Raw genomic sequence first — 27,437 nt, 5'->3', positions numbered from 1 at the left:
CCTGAATTAACTCTCATTACTGTGCCAATACACCAGTACAAGGTCCTATTAATAAATAACGTCCACGTAGACGACTATAAATAATAATAAATTTTAAGGACAGTAAGGCTTTTCTAATTAAATTTTCCTTTGTTTACTTTTTTTTTCTATCCAAATTACACCATTCCTTTCTGTCTTATATACCATATTTTATGGACTATAAAACGCACTTTTTTCTTCGAAAAATTGCCTCCAAAATTCAGGTGCATCTTATAGTCCGTAGCGTCTTAAGCAATTTTTTAAAAAAAATACCTATAAAATTTAAGGTGCGTCTTATAGTCTGTAACGTCTTATAGTCCGTAAAATACGGTAGTTTTGAATACTGATTAAAATTAATAAACTTTAAATATTTCTATAAAATTAGAGTCGGATGATGAAATGGTGCAACTCCTTAATAACCTAAAAAGAGCAGAATTAACAGTCGATGGTGTCAATGTTCGAACTCGTCGTTGTCGTACATTGTTAAGAGAAGAGAGGGGAATCAGTCAGATGATGAGATCTTATTTTGCATTACAGCGAACCCTAAAAGTAAGTTTAAAAATCTAGTCAATTTTAGTATTTTAATTGATTCTCAATGTTGTCATTACTTCAATACAGGACCGAGAGAACGAACTGAATGCGATCGACACGTTATTAGAAGGAAATATATCCTCGGAGGAACTGGAGCATTGGGCAAGCAAGTATCCACATTATATGCCTCCAGAGTATTGTTAATATTTATATTATTAAAATTCACTACACAAACTTACTTCTAGTAATATATAAAATCTGTATTTAAACAAGTGTATATTTTATATATAAATTGCCTTAATAGACCCTTTTTAGTGCTGTATATATTTATGATGTGCCAAGAATCAGTCAGCTTTTTTATTTAAATTTGAACGATACCAATATTTTTTAGGTTGACAAATTTTCTATTTTGATAGTAAAAGAGCGAAACTATATTTTGAATATCTGTATATGTCGATGTGAAGAAAAAATTTGTGGTTTTAATGCTTTGAATTTTATTGAAACTATATTTGCATTGTTGATTCTTTTGTTATTTAAAAATTGCATCCCAACAATTTAAATATGTTATGTACAAATATATAGCTCAAAGAAATGTGTTTAACAAAATAAATTTTAAGTATGTTATACCAAATCTGATATCATTTATTCACTTGTTAGTAATAAATGCATTACATTAAAATGGTCTATGTTATAATATATGGAATTTATCATGGAATATGTTCATGCTATTGAACATTTTTATTTGGAATTTAAAACCTGATCTGAAATACTGAATATTACAGACTCGAATTCGAAGTTACCTATTTTGGACAATAAATTGTCATAGTCGAGTTTTATCATTTCGATCTGAAGCTTCTTTCTCAACCATGGATATTTCTGTATTTATGCCTTTTATAGAATTATAAGCTTTCCTGAAAAATATTTACATTTTATTTTTACAAATATTCTCATTTATATAAATTACTCTTAGAAATACTTACGTCCCAAATTGTTCGCCTTCTTGAATAGTGTCAGGCAAGCTACATTGGTGAGTCTCCGGCAAAAGCAGGACGAGTAAACCGCTTACCACCGACAGTCCGCCGTAAACTGCATATGGAACTTCTGGTTTTGTAGCTTTCCCCTATGAAATTTTTAGTTTAGAAACTGAATTTGATAACTAAACCATTTATATTGACACTTACTAATTCTTTAACGAAAGGTGCAACCATAGAACCTATTCTGGCACAAGTCGAACTAGAGCCAACTCCTACATTTCTGACAACTGTGGGATATATTTCGGCCGAAAAAACATACACTATACCAAACGATGCAGTTATGCAAAATTTTCCAATCATTGCCAAGCTTATTTTCAGCCACAGAAGATCTTTTGGAAATTTTTAATAATTAAAAGATTTTTAATCAATTATCCAAAAAACATTACATAACTTAACTTACCATCACCAATTGGAATGGTCAGTACACAAGCCATTCCACCTATTACCATCGTGGCCATCTGCGGAATTCTTCTACCAAATATCCGAATGACAAAAATAGAAACCACATAGGCAGGAAACTCAATTGCACCGGCAATAAAAAAATTGATGAAGGGATTGCCTCCAAGATCATTTGTGTTTAGAGATAAACCAAAATATATAAACGAATTTACAAACCTAAAATACATTTGATTAAATACACTGTATTTGGTTTAGTGTCAAAATATCAAATACATTTACCAACAAAAATATAAATTGAGAGTTTTCTTCCTCATATTGGGAGTTCTTAACAAACTAAAAATTGTTGCTCGTGTTTGATTTGGTGCTTCAGCCTTAAAATAAAAGTAATTAGTATTAAGCATTTGCAGTATAAAACACATTTAAACTAAGACAATCATTTCACACAAAATAATATAATCCCTCGTACAGAATTTGAAATTTTTGTGATAAAATAAGTTAATCTATTGTTGTTAGGTATATAAACTCATAAATAAAGCTAGATACAATCATACCACACAAGGAAATTTTTGTACCAAATTTGCCAACTTCAGTATTTTTATTTCGTTTGGTTCTTGAAATTCATCAAATGACTTTTTCATTTATCATTAGTTTGTTTTCTTTTTAAGAAAATGGGAATTAACACAGTTTTATAAATTTTCCCCTTAAATGAAAAGTAAATTGATATTAATTTAAAAAAAACTGTATTCTATTTTTGATTTAGTATCCTTGAATTTCTCAAAATTCAGAAAAATCTTGTGATTATTTCATGAAATAACAATTTCATGAAATAACAAACACTTTCTTGTATTTTGATTTTCGTTTTTAAATTACTAAGCATACAAATTAGCATACAAACAATACATTAGTAGTAGTGGTTTCAAAGCTTTGATCACAAAATTAATTTTTAAGATTTATTTTAATATTATTATAAAATTAAGTTGCAGTGATAATTTAATTAAAATTTGTCGAATAGAATTATTTCAGTTCACAAAATTAATTTTTCGAGTAAGATTACAAATTATTACTTAATTTAATTAATAAATTTTTATAATTTAAGTACATTTCGAGTAAATTAAGATCACAAAATTATTTTCAGTTCAAAAATTTGTCGAGTAACAGTTTTATTATCAATACCGAAATTAATTTTCTTGATTGATATTCAGCTACACAAAATAATATAACATTGAAATTATTTTGAAAAGGTTTTTAGGTTACAGTTTATTCAAGTGTTTCCGCTGTTTTCTTCAGTTTATCTAAAGTAAGACATATTTCTGCATGTAAGTGTGGGAATAAATTTTCACAATGGCTGATGATAATTCTCAATTTAATTTTTGATATTTTAAAATGTGATACCAAGAAACTTGATTTTGGAACTCGTCAATGAATTGTTGGTCAGGTTTCTTACAGCTCATGTAAGAAATTTCCAAATTTAACAGATTTTTTTATCTTGTGGTGATAAACTATCAAAAGTAATGAATTGATTATCAAACTTTATTTAGCAGTAGGAAAATTTCCTTGTTGCTTGGGGAAGTACATTTTTAGATTAGTAGAATACAAATTATTAAAAAATTTAACAGAACAATGGTTGTAATGGTTGTTTTATAATCAATTACATTTTAGTTTTACTTTGTTGTATTTAACAATAAGTTAAATTACAATTTGTTTTTTATATTAAAAGAATAGTAATACAACGGTATATATAATAAGCATTATTTTTTCCAATTTAATTTGATAAAGAAATGTAATGAATTTATTATAAAAATCTATCTACCCAAAATTGTTTGTATGTCTTGCTACAAACCCAATTTGTCTACATAAGGTGTCGAATGGAAGATTTTCGTCTCGAATCGTGTTCGCTGATAATTGATACTTTTTAACAGAATCTATATAAATGTTTATTACAGCTTCTATAGGACTGTTTAATGTTTTTATGGCCAACAATCGATAAGTTGAATTGCTTCAAAATCTATCAGCATCACATTCTGTAATTTTATATAAATAAAAGTTAGGATTAATATTATTTTATATTTAATAATAAAATAACGAAAAGATTTCATACATAAACATTTTTTACTAACCATATAGAATGTTCATTGATATACCAAATTGTTAATGTGAAATCTATAAAAATATAATTTTTAAAATTTACAAAATTTAGTTTCTATAATGAAATGAAAGTAAAAGATATATTACAAGAATTTTACTGAAATTAAACAGTAGCAATGATGATAATAATAATATTACAAAATGGTCTTTCTTCAAATCAAATTTATACTTTGTGATCAAACCAACTCATTAAACTTTGAATTACTATACAATTTATACTAAACCATAATTTCTTTGAAATAATATTTATTTAACTGATAAACTCTAATTAAAGATATTAAATTTATAAAATGAAACTCTGATTATATACATTTTTTTTTTATTTATTATAAACTCATTTCACCTCAATGTAAATTATTATATATCAACGAACTTTAAGAATAAATTTTACAACAATAAGGTGATTTATTTTAAAAACAACTTATTTAATTAAGCTAACTAAAAACATAATAAAATCGTAACACTATCTGTATTAGTTATATATTATAGTACATACAATGATATTAGTTTTAAATACATTTTAAAAATTTATATATAATATGATTACATTTATTTATTTAATATTAGCTTATTATCAATAATATTATAATTTTAATTAATTTCTATGCATTTAAATTTATATTACTGAGTATTTATTTAAATATAATTAAGAAAGAGTTTAAAGAATATCAAACTCCAAGAAAACGAGCCTCTGATTGTAATTCCTAAAAATTTGTTTTTCACATGATAGATATAAACTCTACAAATAATTGCTGAATTCTTATGTCTAACTGTTAACTTTTTAAAAATAATAGATTCGTTATAAAAATGAATTTTGCCAAACTTTTCCCTTCAGTTTATCTAAAACATGACATATTTCTGCAAGTAAGTGAAGTAATTAATTTACATAAAGTCAGCAAAAATTTTTCATATTTCAGAAATAAGTTATATAATACTTTTAAACTCTATCACTTTGCACCCACTTCCTAAAATTTTGTTTCTCATATGATAGATATAAACCATGCAAATAATCTACAGATGAAAAGAATGAATTATAAGTCATTTGAACAGTTTATAATAAATTTTATTTTAACAATAAGTTTAATATATTGTGTTTAGCTATGAAATTTATCCTAATGTCAGAGTAAATTAAAACACGACAATTTCAAATAATATAACACCAAAATTTCTTTAGCTATACTAATTATAAATCTTATTGTTAAAATAAAATTATTTTAATTAAGGCAAAGTTTAATATATTTAGTTTAATTATGAAATTAAATTGTGCTGATTTGCAATAATAATAATAATTTTTACAACAACAATTTAAAATAATATAACATTAAAGTTTTGTTGATTGTAACAAAAAATTACAGCTCTATTTATACTTAAATTCAAAGGATATTGACAGGTTTTTTACTACAATAGTTATAGAATGAAGCTGATAAAATTTATAAAGCAAAATTTCAAAAATTGTTTGTGGAATAACATGGTTCATCAGAGTTTCATATTTTACAAACTCATCAATATAGTTTAAAATTCTACCACCTTCATAAATTGATGTTAAACTTGTGAATTTTCGAAAGATTTACTTTTATCTAGAAAAATGCCTAAGCCAAACTTTTGCTTTTTCAACTCGTGATTTTCTGTATTTTAGGTTTGTCCTTGTTTTTTACCGAAAATTGTAAACGAAAATAATGCCTATATCAAAAACTATGTTATAATATGCCGTATTAATTTTAATGCAGGCCATTCGGGAATTTTTGAGAGTTGAAATCTAATTTATATTAAAGTATCTCAATTAAATATAGTCATACAAAGAAAAACGATATTTATTATAAATTATTTTAATACTTACTACAGGAGAATTTTATAGTACCAGAATATATTTTGTCTAACTGTTAAATTGTAAAAAATGATAGATTCATTATAAAAATGAATTTTGGTGAACTTTTCAATATATCTAAAACATGACATATTTCTGCAAGTAAGTGAAGTAATAAATTTTTGCTGATTTTAAGTAAATTATTCGTAATTCAGAAATAAATTATATAGCACCTCGTAAACTCTATAACTCGTGCCTTCTCCCTAAAATTTTGTTTCTCATATGATAGATATAAACCATGCAAATAATTGTCAAATCTTACCGATTTTTTATGTCTAATTGTTAAATTTTTAAAAAATAATAGACTCGTTATAAAAATTGATTTTCCCAAACTGTTGATAATTTTGACATATCCTTTTTCCGCTGTTTTTGCATCGAGAGATAGTATAAATACTGGTTATAAGAGACTGGTTCGATACCTTGCCGAGATCTTCTTTCGCAACAACCTCTTATACAAGACCATTATCTTCAGAAAGTAAGTATTTTTATTTAAAAGTTTGCTTTTGACAAAAAGTTTGACTTAGTCCTAACTCTAGATAAAAGTAAATCTTCAAAAAATTCACAAGTTTAACATCAAGAAATATAAAAGAATCAATTTAAGGTGGTAAAATTTGATGCAATGTACAACCATTTAGACAATTGTGTAAATGTTTAAAATACATCTTTTAGAGGTTTAGTAAAGACTTATTATTTTAATATATACATAACTTTTTTCCTATAACTTTTTATTTTGAAATATTACTGAATTAGTTTCATGTGATACAGAATTCTGTTTTAATAAGTTTTCAAGGAAGGTATTTATTACTCATCTTTGTTTTTACAGTATTTTCTTTTGGCTTCTAAAAACATTAAAATATAAAGAATAAATCAAGTACAAAGAATACATTAAAAAAATAATAAAACAATGACTTCTGAAGTTAATTTAATAAGTAATAATCAAAGTTCTGACAATGAAGAGGAGGAAGAAGTAACAGTTGTTTCATATAATGATTATTGTGTACTCAAGAATGAATTAGAAACATTAAAAGTGGAGTTGGAACATGAAAAAGAATTAAGACAAAATTTGTCGAAGTTTTTTGAAATGTCTATTGATGCTATAAAAAAGGTAAATTTTTCTAATATTAATTTTAGTTAAAAGGATGCAGGAATGAGAAAACGTCTTAAATAACTGCAATAACCAACACGGGGTAAAGTTAACTACATCCACAAACCTGTTACCGGTGTGAAACTCAAAAAAACGAAAAACAGCTCCTCACAAATGCTTTCGAACCATTTGTAACAAGATATTGTACAGTTCGGGAAAACCAATTTTTATAATGAGTCTATTATTTTTTAAAAATTTAACAGTTAGACATAAAAAATCGGTAAGATTTGACAATTATTTGCATGGTTTATATCTATCATATGAGAAACAAAATTTTAGAGAGGAGGCACGAAGTTATAGAGTTTACGAGGTGCTATATAATTTATTTCTGAATTACGAATAATTTACTTAAAGTCAGCAAAAATTAATTACTTCACTTACTTGCAGAAATATGTCATGTTTTAGATAAACTGAAGGGAAAAGTTTGGCAAAATTCATTTTTATAACGAATCTATTATTTTTAAAAAGTTAACAGTTAGACATAAGAACTCAGCAATTATTTGTAGGGTTTATATCTATCATGTGAAAAACAAATTTTTAGGAATTACAATCAGAGGTTCGTTTTCTTGGAGTTTGATATTCTTTAAACTCTTTCTTAATTATATTTAAATAAATACTCAGTAATATAAATTTAAATGCATAGAAATTAATTAAAACTATAATATTATTGATAATAAGCTAATATTAAATAAATAAATGTAATCATATTATATATAAATTTTTAAAATGTATTTAAAACTCTTATCATTGTATGTACTATAATATATAACTAATACAGATAGTGTTACGATTTTATTATGTTTTTAGTTAGCTTAATTAAATAAGTTGTTTTTAAAATAAACCACCTTATTGTTGTAAAATTTATTCTTAAAGTTCGTTGATATATAATAATTTACATTGAGGTGAAATGAGTTTATAATAAATAAAAAAAAAATGTATATAATCAGAGTTTCATTTTATAAATTTAATATCTTTAATTAGAGTTTATCAGTTAAATAAATATTATTTCAAAGAAATTATGGTTTAGTATAAATTGTATAGTAATTCAAAGTTTAATGAGTTGGTTTGATCACAAAGTATAAATTTGATTTGAAGAAAGACCATTTTGTAATATTATTATTATCATCATTGCTACTGTTTAATTTCAGTAAAATTCTTGTAATATATCTTTTACTTTCATTTCATTATAGAAACTAAATTTTGTAAATTTTAAAAATTATATTTTTATAGATTTCACATTAACAATTTGGTATATCAATGAACATTCTATATGGTTAGTAAAAAATGTTTATGTATGAAATCTTTTCGTTATTGTATTATTAAATATAAAATAATATTAATCCTAACTTTTATTTATATAAAATTACAGAATGTGATGCTGATAGATTTTGAAGCAATTCAACTTATCGATTGTTGGCCATAAAAACATTAAACAGTCCTATAGAAGCTGTAATAAACATTTATATAGATTCTGTTAAAAAGTATCAATTATCAGCGAACACGATTCGAGACGAAAATCTTCCATTCGACACCTTATGTAGACAAATTGGGTTTGTAGCAAGACATACAAACAATTTTGGGTAGATAGATTTATATAATAAATTCATTACATTTCTTTATCAAATTAAATTGGAAAAAATAATGCTTATTATATATACCGTTGTATTACTATTATTTTAATATAAAAAGTGAATTGTAATTTAACATTGATTTGACTAAAAAAATTTTTTTTGTGAAAATACTAAATCATGATAAACCGAACATGTCGACAGTTCAAAGTATTAAAAGTACGTAACATGTTTAAGTGACAAAGTAAATCTTTCAAAAGAGCATTTTTAATTGATTAAGCTTTGGACATTTGTGATCTAATTACTAGTAAATAAAGCCTTATCTTAGTGCATTTAAATCACAGAAATAAATTGAATGATATTGTAATGTAGTTAGTTATTTTATTGCAATCAATTATCATTTATGAAACTATTCTAATTATAAAAATGAATAAAGCTGAAGTATTTTTCATTTATCTTTGATGATGAAATTTATTTTGTTACAGGTTTGTTTTGTAAGCTATTTAAAATTTTTTTTCTCCTAAATTATAATAAGACAAGTGGACTTCAATTAATTTCACTGTGTTATAATTTTAAAACTTTCACAATTTGTTTTGAAATTTAATGGAGTTGTAATTTAAATTTAAATAATAAATAATAAAAATGACATAAAAGTAATAAAACAATAATAATATTATTATTATTATGTTGGGTTAAGTGAGATATACTCGGTTAACACCAGTGGCTGTGTACTATGCCAGACCAAAGTCAAGGCATAGTAACCAAAACAGAAATTAAAGAAGTGTATCAGTGTGTGTGTCTGTATTCAGGAATTTTCACACAATATGACATGTATTCAATATAGTGGCTTTCTGCAGTGTGATGTATGTGTTTCTATTCAATTCCAATGTGCCCAGGCTTTTGTGTAGTATGTGTGGTATGACACCTGTAGAGGAGAGAACAACAGGTACTGTACAATAAGCACCCCATCCATCCTCCACAGATGCCTTATTTCCTGGGCGAGTTCTGTGTACTTGCTAATTTTTTCAGTGCATGCGTTTTGTATATTGTGAGTGTTTGGAATGGATATGTCTATAATGTGTGATTTTATTGTGTTTGTCAATGAGTGTGATGTCTGGTCTGTTGTGGTAAATTGTTTTATCTGTGATTATGGCTCTGTCGTAGTACATTTTGTGCGTGTTGTTTTCCAATACTGTCTGTGGAATGTATTTGTAGTATGGTTCGTGGATGTCTACTAATTTGTGTTTCTTTGCAAGCTCTTGGTGTATTATATTTGCTACTTGATTATGTCTGTGTAAATAATCTGTCTGTGCCAAGAGCTTGCAACCAGAGGTGATGTGTTGTATAGTTTCTGGCATGACTTGACATTTTCTGCATGTGTCATTTGTGAGTGTTGCATCTTTGAGTATGTGTTTTCTGTAGTTATTATTATTTATGACCTGATCCTGTATGGCAATCATGAATCCTTCCGTCTCCCCAAAGAGGCATCCCCGAGCTAACCAGCTGTTTGACGCAGTTTTGTCAACAAAATCCTGGGCCAGATCATAAGGATGCCTGCCATGGAGTGCCTTTCGAGCCCACGATTGCTTAATGGTGTCTATGCTTTTTATATGTTGTGTTGTGTCCATATGATGTGAGTGTAAGTTTAATGGTGTGTTATTCGAGTCTGCTAGAGTTACTGCTTTATGTAATTGTGATGTTTCTTGTTTTTTGTAGAAAAACTCTCGCAGTGACTGTATTTGTTTGTAGTGAAGGTTAACTATGTCAATCAGGCCACGTCCGCCATCTTTACGTGGAAGGGTTAATCTTTCTGTGGCAGATTTAGGATGATGTTGTTTATGCTTAGTAAGTGTTGTTCTTGTTTTCCTTTGGAGTTGCTCAAGATCTGTGTGAGTCCAATGTATAACTCCAAAAGAATATGTGAGTACTGGGATGACATATGTGTTTATTGCTTTAACTGTGTGTTTTGCATTTAACTGTGTTCTGAGAATAGCATTTAACCTACTTTGGTATTCTTTAATTAATCTTTGCTTTATTTGTGTATGTTCTGTTAGTTTGGCCTGTTGGAATCCTAAATACTTATAGAACTCGCCCTCTTCCATGGATTCAATAACGTCTCCATTTCCAAGTGCAAAATCTTCTTTCTTCAGGATTCCTTTTTCTATGTGAACTGTTTTGCATTTATCTAGGCCAAATTCCATTTGTGTGTCCTTGGTGTATGAATGTGTGATTTGTAGGAGTTGATGAAGTTGTTTTTGTGTGGATGCATAAAGTTTTATGTCATCCATGTACATGAGATGTGACAGTGTAAACTGTGTTGTTTTTTCATGTCTGATATTGTAACCATATTGCGTGTTGTTTAACATGTTTGATAATGGGTTCAGGGCTAAGCAGAACCAGAGAGGACTCAAGGAATCTCCTTGAAAAATTCCTCGCCTAATAAGAATTTGGTTTGTTTGTATGGAAGTGTTACTAGCCTTGAGATGTAGTGTTGTTCTCCAGTGCTGCATAGTGTTTTGAAAGAATGCAATGAGTGATGGATGTATTTTGTACATATGTAGAATATGTAGCAGCCAACTGTGTGGAACACTGTCGAATGCTTTTTTGTAGTCTATATAAGCCATGTGTATGTTTCTGTGTTGTTTGTGTGCTTGCCGTAGAATGACTGAATCTATGAGTAACTGTTCTTTGCATCCCTTGTGATTTCTACGGCAACCTTTTTGTTGTTCTGTTAGAATGTCGTGTTCTTCAATATGTTTGTATATTTTGTTTGCGATACAGGATGTCAATAATTTGTACAGTGTTGGGAGACATGTAATTGGTCTGTATTGTGTGGGGTCTGTGGTATTATTGCTTTTAGGTTTCATGTAGGTGATGCCCTGAGTAAGAAAATTTGGCATGTCCTGTGGATTGATGATAATGTGTGTTAGGTGTTTAGCTAGTTCCTGGTGCAGTGATGTGAACTTTTTGTACCAGAAATTGTGAATGTTGTCTACACCAGGTGTCTTCCAGTTGTGTGTTCTGTTGACAGTGTATTGGAAATCATGTATGTTTATTTCAGCACAGGGCATAGTTGGTATGTTGTGCAAGTTTCTGTTCTCCTCCTTGATCCAGCCTGCATCAGCATTATGCGTGACAGCACTGGACCAAAGAGAAGACCAATATGTTGTGAGTTCTTCTGTTGGTGTGCCACTGTGCTGTGTATCAGTGTTTGCTTTGTTATTAATTTGTCTGTAAAAGAGTTTTTCATTGTTTGTAAATAATTTATTTTGTTGTTTTCGTAGTGTACATGTTTTGTAACGTTTGAGTCTACGTGCTTTGGCAGCAAGTTTTTGTTTTAGTGTATCAATGTATTCTGTAATGTGTGTGTTGTGATGTTCATGTTTTATATGCGTTTTTATTTTCTTAAAAATGTTTTTGAGCTGTTTCCTTAATTTGGGTGTTATGTTGCTTTTAGTGTATTGTGTCAGCCTGCCTAATTGCTGTCTAATGTCATTTATTTGTGTTTCTATTCTTCTCTGCCAGGCAGGCTTGTGATAGTATTGTGTTTTCTGTGTATTTGTCTGTGACTGTACTTTCAGTCCATGGTGTGTCACTACTGTGACTGCCCCAGCATAAACTAATGTATGAATGTCTGCGAGTGTAGAAATTGAATTAATGTAGTGTGGTATTAAGTGAGTGTTTACATAATTTAGTGTTTTTCCTACTTCTTTTGACGTGTTGATTTTTGGTATTCGTGGTCGTTGTGTGGGATCTGTGCCTGTATATTTAGTGAGTGTTTCCTGAAATATAAGTGAGAGCGTATTAACTAAATCCATGTCTATGTTATCAGTGATGGACGAGGAAGTGTCTGTAGTATCATTAGTGGTAATTGTTGTATGTGTGTTATTATCAATGCTTGTTGCTGGATTATCCTGACAGGTTACATGATCTTCATTAATGTTAGATGTTTCTGTCTGTTGATGTATTTGATCAGCCACCTGTTGTTTGATAAGTTCAAGTGTTGTTTGTGGAATAAGGTTGTTGTGTATAATTGTTCTTTTTTGATCAACAACCCTTTGTTCGGTGACAGTGAGGTGAGGATATTGTTGTGTGAATTTATGGTGTAGTTGTTGTCTGTATGCTGTCATGTTTTATTATTATTATTATTATTATTATTATTATTAATTATCAATAACAATAGAAAAAAAATTTTTATATATTATTAATTATGACTAAAAATATACTCATTAATTTTATTAATGAATACATTTTATATATATTTTTGATTAATAATTTATGTAAAATGAATATGAAAATTTTACAATTTAAATTTAATATGAAACTATTTTTATTAAATTAAACTCAGAATTGTTAATCATAAGAGGAAAACATTTTATATTACAAAATTTTTCCAATTGTGAAGTATTACATCAGCTTTTAGTGTTGTTAATTATTATATTGTTAATACCTATAAAGTGTTGTTAGAAATATACAGGAAATACACAAAAAAACTATGCCAGACTATAACCTGCATTTGCTACATATTAGTGCACGAGAGTGTAAGTAATTGGTAGTGGACTATTTGAGGGAAAATCCTATAACCTTGGCTCTTTTGAAAGATAGCATTGCAATTTAAATTAGTCACAAAACATCTTGAAATTAATATGGTGGAATTCCACTGTCTTAACACTCTAATAACTTGACATTTTTCTATATTTTGATTGGTGTAACATATGGGACAAAACCTTATTAAGTCAAATTTGTCAATAGATGACCCCATTAACTTGACCTATGTTTGATGAAATAATTTAAATAGAAAAGGCAAGTGCTTATGAGAATCTGCAATCCTATTGTGTGAATGGCACATCTATACAGTTTACTTTTCCCTTGTCTCTTTCTCACCCAATTGTCCCATCTCACAGAGCTGTTATTATCTCAATCTCTTCAACTAGGAAAAACCTTAGGGAACACTATAGTTACAGTTCTGCCTATTAAATGCTCAAAATTAGTTTTGTTCATTTGCATACAGTAGGCAAATTTTAGTGGCCCTACAAAAGCTATAGGCATTAACACTTAAAGCAAAAGTAAAAATTTAAGAAAACTCTGAGATGCCATAAGCAGTCTGATATTGCAAAAAATACAGCATTGCATGTACAATGGTAATGATATTTGTGAAGAATAAGGAGAAAATTTTAAAGGCTTTTGGATTGACAGAACCTATGAGAAAATACAAGCAGACATCCGGCTTCGGTCTTGTCAAATAAGCTTTCTAACATAGTTTGTTAATTAATAAAATTTTTGCAAAGATTCAAATTTTCCTTTCCTGCATTACAATAATTTATATATGTATAAAAAGTGATTGTCTTCATTTATGCAAAGTTTTATTAGCCAATTTCATTAATTGCTTTATTATTTTATGTATTGTAGTAAGATAGTACTGTATATACAGTTTGTCAGACACCACTACTTTTAATGACACTGCCAACCATTAAAATTTCCAATTTTTCAAAACCTGGCTAATACAACAACTTGCATAACTCAACAAATTTAGCTTTCTCGTGAGATGTCAAGGTAATTACCAAAACAGTTTCGGCTTTTGCTATTTTTGAATAAGCTACAAGAATTTTTCAATGAATTATTAATATCGATAAAAGTAAATATTATGTATTACTCCAGAATTTTACCATTTTTGTGTGACAAATTAATTTATAAGCACAAATTGAACTTCATTTGGGAATTTGGGCCTCCATAATGTTAATAAATAAAGCAGTGGTTTATAGCAGTTTTCTGCAAAGATACTTACAGGTGCCACACAAAAGAAATTTATCAAGTGGAGTGCCTGCCACTATTAAGAGAGAAAATAAATAAAAAAACACAGAAATAAAAACTGTGTACTTGAACTGTTTCTTTAATTACTTAAATGAAAATATTTGACTGATTCAATTTTGTATTAATAATTTAAATTCAGAAATCAGATGTGTACTACTAACATGTAATAAATTTATTTTAAAATTTAGTTTGCTTGATTTTTACTTTATTTGCATATTTATGGGCTGTACTATAGATTACCACCTATGGAATTTCAGGACTTTGAGTATATATTTGAACTCAGGACTGAGATGAATTCAATGATACCCTACTTTTGGACCAGAGACCAAAAATAAGAAAGTTATATTTACGATTTCTTGCCCTTCACAGTGCATTCCACGCCATTTCAGATTTTTCTGCCACCTAGTGGTGACGGTCATCTCCCAGAGGGATAGGTTAGGTTTGTTGGACAAGCTGCAATAGCAATGTGTAGTACTAGCCGATCGTGAGTGATAGCAAGCATGTCAGCAGCTGAGGGGGCCGTAGGCCCTGAAGTCGAGGAGCGCAAGGCATGAGGGTATGCAAAAAGGACTTAACTCCAACTGCAGACTATCAGTGTGCTCGTGGATCAACATCATTATTGACATGCTATACATTATTATAAAACATATCAATTAATTAGGAGTAATGTTGCAACATTTTATGGAGAACTCCATAAAATAACAATATTTTTTAGTGGAAAAAATAATAATATATTTAAAATTTTCTTAATTATTAAATGTTTAAAAATACTTACTTTTTCTAAGTTGTTCCTTATTTGCTTGAATGCATTTTTGGCTTCCATGAGATCTTTATTATTTTTCTGGGCCGCTCTCGTGACGACTTTCTCCGCTTTGTCGAAACGGTTATTGGTTAGCAGCCAACGGGGAGATTCGGAGATGAACCTTGAAAAAGCGCTCAATCATATACCTGAAAATCCCATACCATCAAGAAGAAAAAAACAAAATACGTGTACGGTATTTAGTGAAGAAATGACCATTAGACTGTCGTCAGCAAGAGTAAATTTTTACGCTACAGTTGTACATTTTAAATAAATTGTCTTTAAATTTATATTATTTGAGAATCATATTTTCTTTACGTACCACCAAGATGCAACTAGTACGAAACAAGGAATGGTGATGGCCATCTGAATGTAGAACCAGTCTCTCAACCACCAAGCGATGCCCGGAAGCAGAATGTAGCCCAGCGCCCAACCAAAATTATAGCCAAGTCCGTAGGCCGAACGAAATTCGGGACCCACCGTTTCCATCACTGTAAAAAAAATTTCTGTTATCTTTTGATCTAGATCATTCGAATCGTGAAACGTCACATAAAATAAATATTTGAGATTAACATACAAATCACAAAACTTGTAGCACCGGCTCCGGAAACTCCAAGAGATATAAAGAAACGAAGTACAGTAAAAACAATAAAATGATTAGCAAAAAGACAAGCTACATTTGAAAGTAATAAAATTCCAAGAGCAGTGAAAAAAATTGGTCGTCTTCCAAATCTAAAAAATAAAAGTAGACATTCAGAGAATTTTAAATTTAAACTTACTCCATCCAATAATAAACATAGTATCTAATCCACAGATAATGCACTATGTTTATTTTACAATACTGTCGAACGTTCAAAAAAATTCAAATCTCATTTCTTCTTTAAAAAAATGTCCATAATAAGTTTTAAAAGCCCTCTAAGAGATGATTTCTAGTAAATTAAACCACCTCCTACTGACAAAACTCCTATTAATCACCATTTATTCAATGTTGTTTTAATAATTTAAACAGTCGATATATTTTTATTTCTTATGATAAAATACTATGTTATTTTTGTGTTTGGATGGTGAAGATAGAAAAATTTATTGTCATTTCAATGAGTAACCATTTGTTTCTTAAAAATTATGGATTTAAAATAACTCGAGATCTAGTTTTGTCATTTCTGGTATAGGCATCTTTCAATTCGTCACTACTTGTATTGTTTCTCAAATAAGTGTATACCTTCGGCATTCATGCTCGAAAAATACACTTACATGTCTGTTTTCTGATTTTCTTTTTCCAATTAATAATTTTATAACTCAAATTCGTGGCGACAAGATTAAAATTTAACAATTTTATTTTATCAGACCATACAGAAACCATAAAAGATAATATTGTTTCCCATCCAGTCTATAACCTAGAAACCTATAGGAATCCATGAATAAGAATTCAAAATTATAGATTTTTCTTAAATTTTCATAATTTGAAGTATATTTTATAATTCAATCCAAATACAGTTGCATTTTACTTCAGAAAATCATCTAAACAACAGTTTATTCTACTATTTTAATTATACTTTGTGCATATACCAATCTGCTTAAAAGTTACTCTATTCAAAAATTGTACTTATGTACTGTAGTACATATACTGAAAACTTAAAACACTTAGTGTAGTATAATTATAAATTTGCTTAATTAAAATTAAATGAGTTCTCTTTAAAAGTTGTGTATGTAATTTTGGCAGTTTTCTCTTAAATTACATCAAAATTGTGATAAGTTTTGGGGATAATTCTATATGAAATTTGATCGGAAGCAAATGAAAATTGCATTAAATTTATTAACTAAAGTATAAATATTTGATTATAATGTTTAAACAATTTATTTCATTCGAGTTTATCCCTATTTTCCTAAAAAGAAATTTTCATTTTAATTATCAGTCAATATAATACATATAATAAAAATTTCTCAAGTCTGTTATCTAATTCTGATATCTTAATAATAATTTTAACAATACAAATTGGCAAGGTGTTAAGATTAACAATTAACATTTTTTTTTTTTTTGCTGTTGATTTATATTTTAATACTTCAGTAAGATATATTTAAAAAGTTTTAGTAAAAATTCTGCTCTAAAACAATTCAAACAAAATTTGTTTTATTTTCATTTCCATAAAGGAAACCATTGTTAAATAATAATTACAATTTATCAAATAACAATATCATAATAAACTTATTGGATATAAGATATGTCTGTTAATATTAACAAAATATTTTGATGAGTAATCATTAAAAATTAGCTGAAAAATGTGTAGTCATTATGATATTTTATATTTGGTTTATAATGCTGTGTTGTGCTAACTATTATAAAGCTCTGTATGATTATATATATATAAATCGGTTTTGATTGTAATATATTTGCTATTTGAGTAGCTACATAGATAACGAAGACACTGATAATATTCAATATCAAGGTTTTACGTGAGGTTTTACGTAAACTTATTGCTTGTCCTTTCGGGTAATTGGTAATTTGCAAGATAATATAATGGCAACCTGAACAGTTCTGTAAATAAATAATCTGATTATTTGATTTACAATTTTCTTGATTTGTTTTATTCTCCTGACTTAAACATTTATTTTGTTAGGAATTTTGTTTTATATGCAGTTACGTAAAAAAAAAAAATTGTTAAACTTTAGACTCATCAAATTTAATTCTTATCCATTACAAGCAGAAAATTTTTACAAAAATAAAGTGTGTGTATTTAATTATAATGCATATGAAGCAAAATTCTGTTTTGGAAAAATACAATGATGATTATTGGGATAAAGTAAGTTTATTCTCTAAGTTTTATGCAAAGAAAAAATAGAATAATAAAGCAAATTCATGTTTTTAATTTTAATTATTATTTAATTTAATATTGAAAATACTGCAAATGAAATCGGTATTTGAGGTTATAAAAATTGCTTACCTGTCAGATAACTGGCCAAACACCAGCATAGAAGTCATATAACCAGCCATGTATACAGACTGACTAACAGATATTAACCATTCATTTTCACATACTAAATCCCACTGAAATAATATAATTTTAGCTTTTATTAATTTCGACTTTTACTTTAATAATACTAACGGCAGGGACAATATCTTACTTCTTCGATAATTGTCGAACGATAGAAGCTGTGGTCATATTCCATTTCCGTGCAGGGTATCTTACTCTTGTTATCCGGTCCCATAAATTCGCACTGGTGTTCTCCGGGCGACGACCGGTTGGCCTCTTCGGTGCCATTAGGACGATCCGCGCACCAGTAGTTGATGTTGGGAGCGAAGAAGGCCACCACCAGATTGTTCCAGGCAGAAAAAATACTGATTACTGAGCTGATGAGGAATGTTATCTTCTGCCACTTTCCATTTTTACCAAAAACATTGGTAATGTCATTTGAGCTGTCTTCCTTCTTTGGATCATCCGTCATTTTGGGAGGAGATTCTTAATCTTATCTATTAAAATAAAATATAATCATTTATAATTAAATCATAAATCTATAATTTTTATTTATATTTAATCTGTTATGTAATTTAGATATATTTAGCATAGATTATAACTGTCATATTATTTTAGCAATAGATTAGATGATTTTTTTAAAATAAATCTTTAATTTAAAGAATTGATATAAACTTAATAATTTACTTTTTAGTTTAGTTGTTAAATATAATTTTACAAAAATGTTAATAAAAATAATTGCAATATATAAAAATCTTTCTTAATTAATAAAAAAGATCAATTTTAATTTATTATTAATAAATTACAAATTGTAAAGTAATTAAATTAATTAAATATTCTATAATTATTCAAATTATATATACACTTTTACTGGATTGAGAGAACAAAAATAGATTTAATTCAAGAAGCAACTTGGGTAAGAGCCACTCAGCCAAATGCTTCCTAATAACTGAAATTATTGCCAGAATGCCAGCTCAGATTTTGCCGAATAATCAATAAAAACGTAAATAATCAACTCGGATAGATTAAAATCCTGCCATCGCATAAAATATAATATCATAATACATACATTATTTTTATTTTATAAAAAATTAAAATGTATTTCCTCCATATAAATTCGAGTGGAAGTTTAGTATTATAAACATTGTTTTTTTTTTATTTTTTCCTCCTGTACGAGTTCTCTGCAGTTACCTTTATCGTCAGGTGAGAAAATTTGCCAAAAAGCTATTTATGAAAGCAGCTAAAGAGGAACGAGACGACAGGCTTTCCTTTTCTTGTTATTGTATAAAAATATACTCTATTCATACACACATCTAGGCATTTGAGAAATACCAAAAGCTTAAAATCCATATATTTAAATTATGAAGTTTCATTAACCTTTACAGGATTAAACCTTTACAGGATTTAAAAAAATAAGTCAGATTTTTTTTTTTAGTTTAGATTCCTATAAATTGATTCTCACATTCTTGTATATTTTAGACTTAAATAAGTATAGTTTTTTATTAAATTTAATCATAAAGGAGTGAAAATTTCTAATTTCTGCCTAACCCAATTTTATTTTACACAAATGTAAATACTAAATATTGTTTAAAAGTTGTGAATTCTTCTCTAAAGTATACAGAGATGTAGTAAATATTTATTAAGAAAAAAAAAGAGGCCATTTTCTTATCAGTTGTTTGACTTATCTTTCATTCGGTGCCATTATTAGTTACGGGAAGTAGAACCAAACAGAATTTATAACAAGAAGCAATGAATCTAGGGAAAGAAAAGGGGGAAGAATGAGGAAGAAATTGAATTGTAACGACGAAAGAGAAGTTATAAAAGTGATTTTTCGTTCAAAAACATGTTATTGAAATTTATGAATAGAAGGCATTAGCTGAAGAATTTAATATTTTACAATAGTAAAGATTTTTTTTTTTAGCTCCGAAATTTTATCGAACTTTCACTCGAAAATATAGAAAAAAAGCAATTTTTCGAGGGTAAAAAAGTATCGAATTTTTAATTACTGAATATCGTTACTTCGTGATAGTTGTAAGCGCCTATTTTTGCGTAATGATGAGAATATCTTCTCTTTTTTTTTATTGGTAGAAAGGGAGCAGTAACCTTTTAAGGAGAAGAGCCAACTTTTTGGCATTCCTGGAAAAATGAATCAACTTTTAGAATGGCATATATACGAATGAAACTAATTTCAGATATTTTTATAGTAACTTCCTCTCTACGCTCGGAGTAGGCCTACGACATTTTTATTTATTTATTTCTAAATTCACTCTTTTCTGATCAAACAAGCAATCTTAACCGATATTAAGCAATCGGAAAAGATATTTTCGAGACAATTTGAACTTTAAATTTAATTTATTTTCTATTAATTATCGTTTTATTTAATTACATAAAAATTTCCAGATGTAATTAATCGGCTTCGTTAATTATTTCAAATACATATAAATAGCATTTCGGTATCCGACGATGATATTTAATTATTGATTTTCTTGGCCGTTCTGTTACGAAACGTGGAAATTTATATTACGAGAATGGAAAAAAAATTATAAATCCATCGATCTGCCATGGCAAATGTATGACACGCAGAACCTTTATCGTGCACGCAACGTTTCACAATTTGTAATTATTTAAAATATATATATATATATATATATATATATATATATAGGATATAAATTATTACACGTTCCATTGTTGTAACAAGTGTAAAACGAGACATTGCGTAAATATTACGAGCAAAATATTATTAACGGCAGCGAAATGTTACGTAAAAGATCGTGTACAATTTCACTGTAAAAGGAATTTATTTATCGTCATTTTTTAAATTTATTTTACTTCCTTAAACAGTGTTTTTGGACTAGAAACCCGGACACGTATAATTTTTTTTTTTTTTTTAAAATTAAAATAAGCAAATTTTGGCACGAACTCTCTAAACGATATCTATGTAGGTCGGGAATGGTAGAGTATTATTTCTTAATTATTATTTAGGCTACGGATATGTTCGTCTCTGTATTTAGGCTATATAAGACGAATATAGCGCGTCGGATTTTGCATTTCTTAAGGATCTTCGGTTATGCACGCCATCTCCGGCAGATGGCGGTAAAATTTAATGCTTTTTCTACGGAAAAATCCCCGAAAACGGAAGTGGATAGGATCAAACGGCTTTTTGCGTTGGAATTCTACTTAATTCAGTTTAGAATTTGGTACTACTTCCGTTTAGGAGAATTTTTGTAAAAAGATTTTCCCATAGAAGAAAAACGTTAGGCTACATTTTTTCCGCCATCTGCTGGTAATTGCGTGCATAACAAAAAAGGTTACAATCGGCCATAAACCAAATGATAATTGTAATCGTTAGTGATTTCTTTGTAAAGTAAAACAATCCGTAGAAAATAATAAAACAGTCAAATTTCTAGACTTAGCCGTTATCAAATGATGACACATCATTTGAAATATAGCAGATAAAAGAAATGTATTCCGTATTGCTCCAAGATAACTGAGACAAAACTAAAGTGTAAACGTATTGCTATTCGAACATTTTTCCACAAAAAAAATTATTTTTAGTACTTTCGCTTTGATTATTAATTCGCTGTTGTTTTTGTATTACATCTTCATATTTCGTGAATATCATTTCAAGTTTTCGGTGCATCATTTAATTCTTACATCATCAGTGTATTTATTGCTGATATTGTTAAATGCTGACTATTATTATTTTCTACAGAATTTATCATATATTTTTTATTATTATACATACAACTATATCGCAAGGTAGAGTATTGGTTACAGTATCATCTCCAATAGCTGGTGAATGCTCTTGCCGTTGTAATTTATTTTTCAAAATAACGCATAAAAGAAAATAATCCACCGAATATGTTTATTATATACATTAATTTATTTACCAGTGTATTCGATTTATCATTTAGAACAGTTGCGACACAAATTAAGATTTGTCGTACAGAACTAAAAATTCTACATTTGAAGCTCTTCAGTGAAGCAATATAAATAAATACGAATTTTAGAACTAGGCGAAAACCTAGAAAGCAATGTATTTAACTTGCATATAAATCAGTCATTCTAATTGTAACCTGTCGGGTTTGACAAAGTAACTGGCTGTCGAGTGTTCGTAATTGGTGTACTTCGTGGTTCTAGAGTGTGACAATAAAACGCTTGAACACTCCATAATGAAAGCTTCATCCACAAGGACCACTTTTTGAGAACGTCTTATAAGTGTTAATCTTACTTTAGAGGACTCTTAAGACTTAAATGTTTTGTCTTTTATTTTATTTAATTTATTTTATTTTATTGTCCATAATTATATGGCTGCGCAGTATGGTGTTTGCTTTTAGACTGAATTTTTTTAATTTTTAAAAGAAAGAAGCTGGGTTTTTAATTACGAACAGTTTAAAATACATATATGTTAAATATTTTCCATACACATTCCTTCATTATACATAAATTTATATCATCAACTTTCCATGCCCATTCTTATTCTACACAAATATATTTACTGTAATGAAAATCCACCCAGAAAACATCGACAATGTAAGGGATGACGACAAGTCTCATTTCGAATATATCAGTTACTTTAATAAAAAGTAAATTTTCTGTCTCCTTGTCGTCATCCCTTTCATTGTCGGTTTTTTAGGGTTGATATAATTGCTTTTTGTGTTGTTTGGTTATTAAATAGGTTGCTGCTGTCGCTTGTTACCTAAGGCCTTTTACATCGTATAAATAATATTTCTCGTTCGAAGATCGGACGATAGACGTTAGTAATACCTTACGAAAATAAAAATAAACTGTTTAATTTTTAGTAAAAAGTCATCAGTAATCGTCAAAAACAATTATTTTAAATTGACTCGAATATAATTTTTGAAATCGTACTAACGTAGAAGCGCCTCTGGTGGCAAGTATACGCGGACGAAAAATTGCAGCGAACTTGTGACGAATGAAAATTATTTTAACAATTTGAAAGCTTGAATTCGTGCAAATACGAATATAATTAATCTATTAATTTATTACCATATTTCCCCGAAAATAAGCCCCAGTTAAGACCATTAGCCACATGGTCGTATTTAATACGTCCGTTGCAACACACGACGAATTATAAAATAATAATAATATATAAATATTGACATTAACATTTAAAATAAACGATAATTAAGTATTTGTAAATACCCGAACGAGCACCTAATGCGTCTTTTGGAACAAAAATTAATATAAGACCCGGTCTTATTTTCGGGGAAATGTGGTATTAATTAATGTATTTCCATCTGCTGCACGTAATAATAATGTTAATTTTCTTTCTTTTCCATTTATATAACTGAAAAATAAACTGCGCAATATATTATAGTAAATACTTCACGGTGCGTTTTTCTCTTCGTTTTTTCCGTTTCTCTTTATGATTTTCGGTTCGTTTTCCGTTTATGCGTATTTTTCCTGCGAATTTATATCAGATTTGTTTTCGAATATCAAAAATAATAATCTTTCATTACCGAATGATAAATTTTTAAAAGATTATTAACATTTTTTCTTAGTTCTTACACGCGGGCGAAGTTCGTTCAATTACATTGTTTATTCTATAAGATGACCCGAGGTAACCAGAAACATTTCAAAAAGCTTTCCTTGTTCTCTTTCGATCTTCGATAAAGATGCGTATCTAGGAATCTTATCTACAGATTTCGAATTTATCGTACCCATTATTGCACTAAAGACTCCTACAAATATCTATAAATACTTTATAATTTTCGTGCATGATAAACTGTCGTGCACACCGCAGTTTATTTTACATATCACACAATTCAAAAAATTCTTTTCAGAAACCGGATTAAGGATGTGTTCTTAGTCAGTGTTTTTGACGATGTAAACAATAATCTGATATGCAATCAGATACGGTATTATATGACCGTGATAACAAATAGAAAAAAAAAAACAGAACTGTTTACAGTTCTAAAATAAGAATAAAGATTAAAATGTTCAACTTAAAGGCAACAACGACTGGAAAAAAATCGTCGTAACTTTATCAGAAGTTGGGCCTATAGCCTATTATTAGTCTAAAAATCATTTCCAAATCTAACTTCGCCACGAAACACGAATTTAAATAAGTCTCTAAAAATTTAGTGAACGTTTAAAAAGCTTTAAATCTTGTTATTATTTAAGGATTTTATTAACTTTTTAATATATATATATAAAAAAAAAAACACTTTTACACAAAGGGCCTCATAATAGAATTGCGACCAGACCTCAAAGGAGCATACTGGTACTAGACAGAAAGATATATTTGATGTTTGTATAATGCTTACTCTGTTTCATTAAAAGTAAATTATGAGCAAAGATGCCGAAGAGAAAATGTGATTAATCACTTCTCCCATCGCATCGTAAACAGAATGATGATCGAAAGTCACCGTAGGGAATCGCAGTTCGATAATCTGGTCGCATTGGTAACGATAGAGCCACCAGAAGGTCGCCGAAGTGCGACCTTCTAAAGTGGTCCTAGGCAAGATTTTCTAAAGTGTATGTGGAGAAGTTTATTCTTGCATTCCACAGACTGCACCATTTTAAAAAAAGCATTCTTTTAAGCCATTTGTAGAAATATAAACTACATTTATAATGTAAGCAAGATCAGAACGATCTACAACAGAATTTTCAAAACAGTTTCGTTAAAGACTTCGAAAATCGACAATTCTTTTTATTATACGAACCTACCGAATGACCTTAGACTATATAATGATTATCACTGAATGTATGGCACAACTCTTACACAAAAGCTATCGAGCGTTTGTATTCAGCCCGAGATAGACCGGGCCTCTAGCCTTTTGTCTTTTGAAAAAAAATGACACGGGGAGAATTTTTTTATTAATAAATAGCAGTCTTAAAGATTTTATTTTTTGTTAGTAAAAATAACATTGATTTTATAGGGGTAGGAATCACTACGGGGAAAATCCCCAGCTCGTCTCCCTCTTTCGACACTACTTAAATATAAGGCGTGTACGCATACAAACAACATAAATTTAAATTAAACACTAAAATTAAGATAGGAAATCCAAGGGGATGTTCAAAACTTCCTGTTTGGACCCACTTTGGCCTCCAACTCAATCTGATTGTGATTCTGGGAATGCGAAATTTAGAAATCCTAGAACTAAAAGAAAATTCCAAATTCGTCTTAAATTTTCGAAGGCATTTCCCCAATATATTTTGAAGTACAGCAAGTCCTCAAAGTCTTCGCTTCGTCATCGAATTTTTGTAAACAGTAAAAATTGATTCTATGAGGTTGGAAATAAATGCTAGAAGTTGCAAACACGATCCAATTAGAATAATATTAACCGAATTATATCGTGTTCATATCAAATTAACCTATGGTAGAATTGGTTTCGTTATTCGTCATTTTCGCTCAACGTTACAGTCCAAGAACCATTGAGAACCTGCTATATGTAGTCACTGAAAAATCAGATTAGTAATGAAAATTCATGAAATTTCAGTTGACAAACATTAATGTGATTTAACATATAGCCACACAGGACTGGAATTCACTATAATTAGTGAATTCAAAAAATCTGAATCCAATAAAGCCAAAATATAATTCGTGATCTCGACTTGTATTTTTGGTTTTATTCGATTCTAAGATTTAAAACTCATCTAAAAACTACATATCATCTTAACTACACAATTTAAATTATACAAATCACCATAATTATAAAACATATTGATAATTACTTACTAAAACGAATTAGGAGGCAGAAATTCGTTAAATGTAAACCGTAGTCACCAGCCAACTTCCTTACTAAGAACTAAGATAAATTTCCGTCTTTGGTGTCGATCGTTATCGCTTCTAACCAAAGAAAACTTAAACAGAGAATCGTTCGACACACTTTTATTATTTATATTTGGTCGATTAGGCCTTCAACACTCGTCGAAGAACGTTTCTAAACAGGCAAGGTCCGATCCCGACATTTATATGGTTATACAATATGGCGATAAATAACGCTTTAAATATTTATATTGTGAGAAAGTTTATTAATTTATATTACATTATTTAAATCAGTTTTCTGAGAAAAAACACAATGAAGATTCTTGTCGACCTTGATTTAAGATGAAGTTATCACCTATTAATACGGAGTTAAAGTTATATTTTTTTTATTAATATTAATGGCTGTAATATTTTTTCTTAATTACATCAATTCGGGGTATTTTTACGTGTTATTTTACTTATTGAAACTTGTTATTGTTTTATAATACCAATTGTTTTTTCGTATCGAGTGACTGGCGACTTATTTTTACTGTTTTTTGTAACATTTAACATTAAATTTGCTGAATAACACACCTAATACACCTTAAATGTAAAGAGCGACGTGTTATATAAATTAATATAACACGTATAATTAATAAGCTTGTTTTCAACGTAGTTAATCTATAATAAAATTTGATTTTTTGATTAGATTAGATAGATGTAGGCTCATAATAGAAAAAAAAAATTTAAAATCATGAAATTCTTATGTTTAATTCCTTTTTTCGAGGGTTTCCAATGGCAAAATGTCAGTGCGAGTTGCCAAAAAAGTACATTGACGTTCAAACAGGTTTAGTGAATAGGCGCGTAAGGAGGAAAATAAATAAATAAAATGGGAGTTGGTCACTTACCTGTAAGCTTGATAGAGACTACGAGGATGCGAAACGTGCCGGATAATTCCGGACGGACGAGACGTCGGAGGTTGCGATCATCAAACAAACTCTTTCAATCCCTATCTCTCCATGACGTCACGGTTAAAAATGATGATGCCCCCTGGCCAATAACACTCCTTTCCCATCGACGTCATCGGCTTTCAGTGACGTAACCAGACTCCTTAGTAACCTAACCTGAGTTAAAACAAAAGTAACGATTTTAGTCGAACGTATTCCGTGAAAAAGTCGCCTCCTTCTTGCCGACGCCGATGTTGAAGATGGCGATTTTTAATCGATTTCTTCATCACCGCCGTTAGAAAAATCGATTGTCGAAATGAATGAACGGCGTCGTTGCTTGGACCGGAAATTCACTATCGTAAATTTTTACAACATAACTGAATAGTCCGAATTTTCTGCTCGAGACTCGTATTGGTTTAAAAATTCGCCTTCACACGCGTCGATTGGATCGCCAATGACGCGGTCATTTGATCGTAATTTTAAATAGTCAT

General features: G+C 28.9%; 2 protein-coding genes across 3 annotated transcripts in view; one reads left to right on the top strand and one right to left on the bottom strand.

The window, feature by feature from the left end:
• Window positions 1–1,180, top strand: part of LOC136976800 (uncharacterized) — a 59,185-nt gene extending 58,005 nt beyond the window's left edge. For both annotated transcript variants that reach the window (XM_067272170.1, XM_067272171.1), the window contains exons 20-21: window positions 404–567; window positions 637–1,180. In XM_067272170.1, coding sequence (XP_067128271.1) covers window positions 404–567; window positions 637–753 — 281 coding nt within the window. In that variant the 3' untranslated portion in view covers window positions 754–1,180. The remainder of the gene's footprint in view (window positions 1–403; window positions 568–636) is intronic.
• On the bottom strand, window positions 1,156–27,437 carry LOC136976802 (organic cation transporter protein-like). Its single transcript, XM_067272173.1, has 11 exons — window positions 26,908–27,437; window positions 18,434–18,779; window positions 18,253–18,356; window positions 15,891–16,045; window positions 15,636–15,804; window positions 15,290–15,437; window positions 2,262–2,353; window positions 1,984–2,198; window positions 1,731–1,912; window positions 1,530–1,669; window positions 1,156–1,460 (listed from the first exon to the last, which is right to left on the bottom strand). Exons 2-11 carry the CDS (start codon window positions 18,752–18,754, stop codon window positions 1,370–1,372), a joined length of 1,617 nt encoding a protein of 538 aa, XP_067128274.1. The 5' UTR covers window positions 18,755–18,779; window positions 26,908–27,437; the 3' UTR covers window positions 1,156–1,369.

The sequence above is a fragment of the Centruroides vittatus genome, unplaced genomic scaffold, assembly GCF_030686945.1.
Source record: "Centruroides vittatus isolate TY-2023 unplaced genomic scaffold, ASM3068694v2 contig_425, whole genome shotgun sequence".
Classification (NCBI taxonomy): domain Eukaryota; kingdom Metazoa; phylum Arthropoda; class Arachnida; order Scorpiones; family Buthidae; genus Centruroides; species Centruroides vittatus.
The sequence above is the reverse complement of the archived record's forward strand: the minus strand, read 5'-3'. Positions and strand labels throughout refer to the sequence as shown.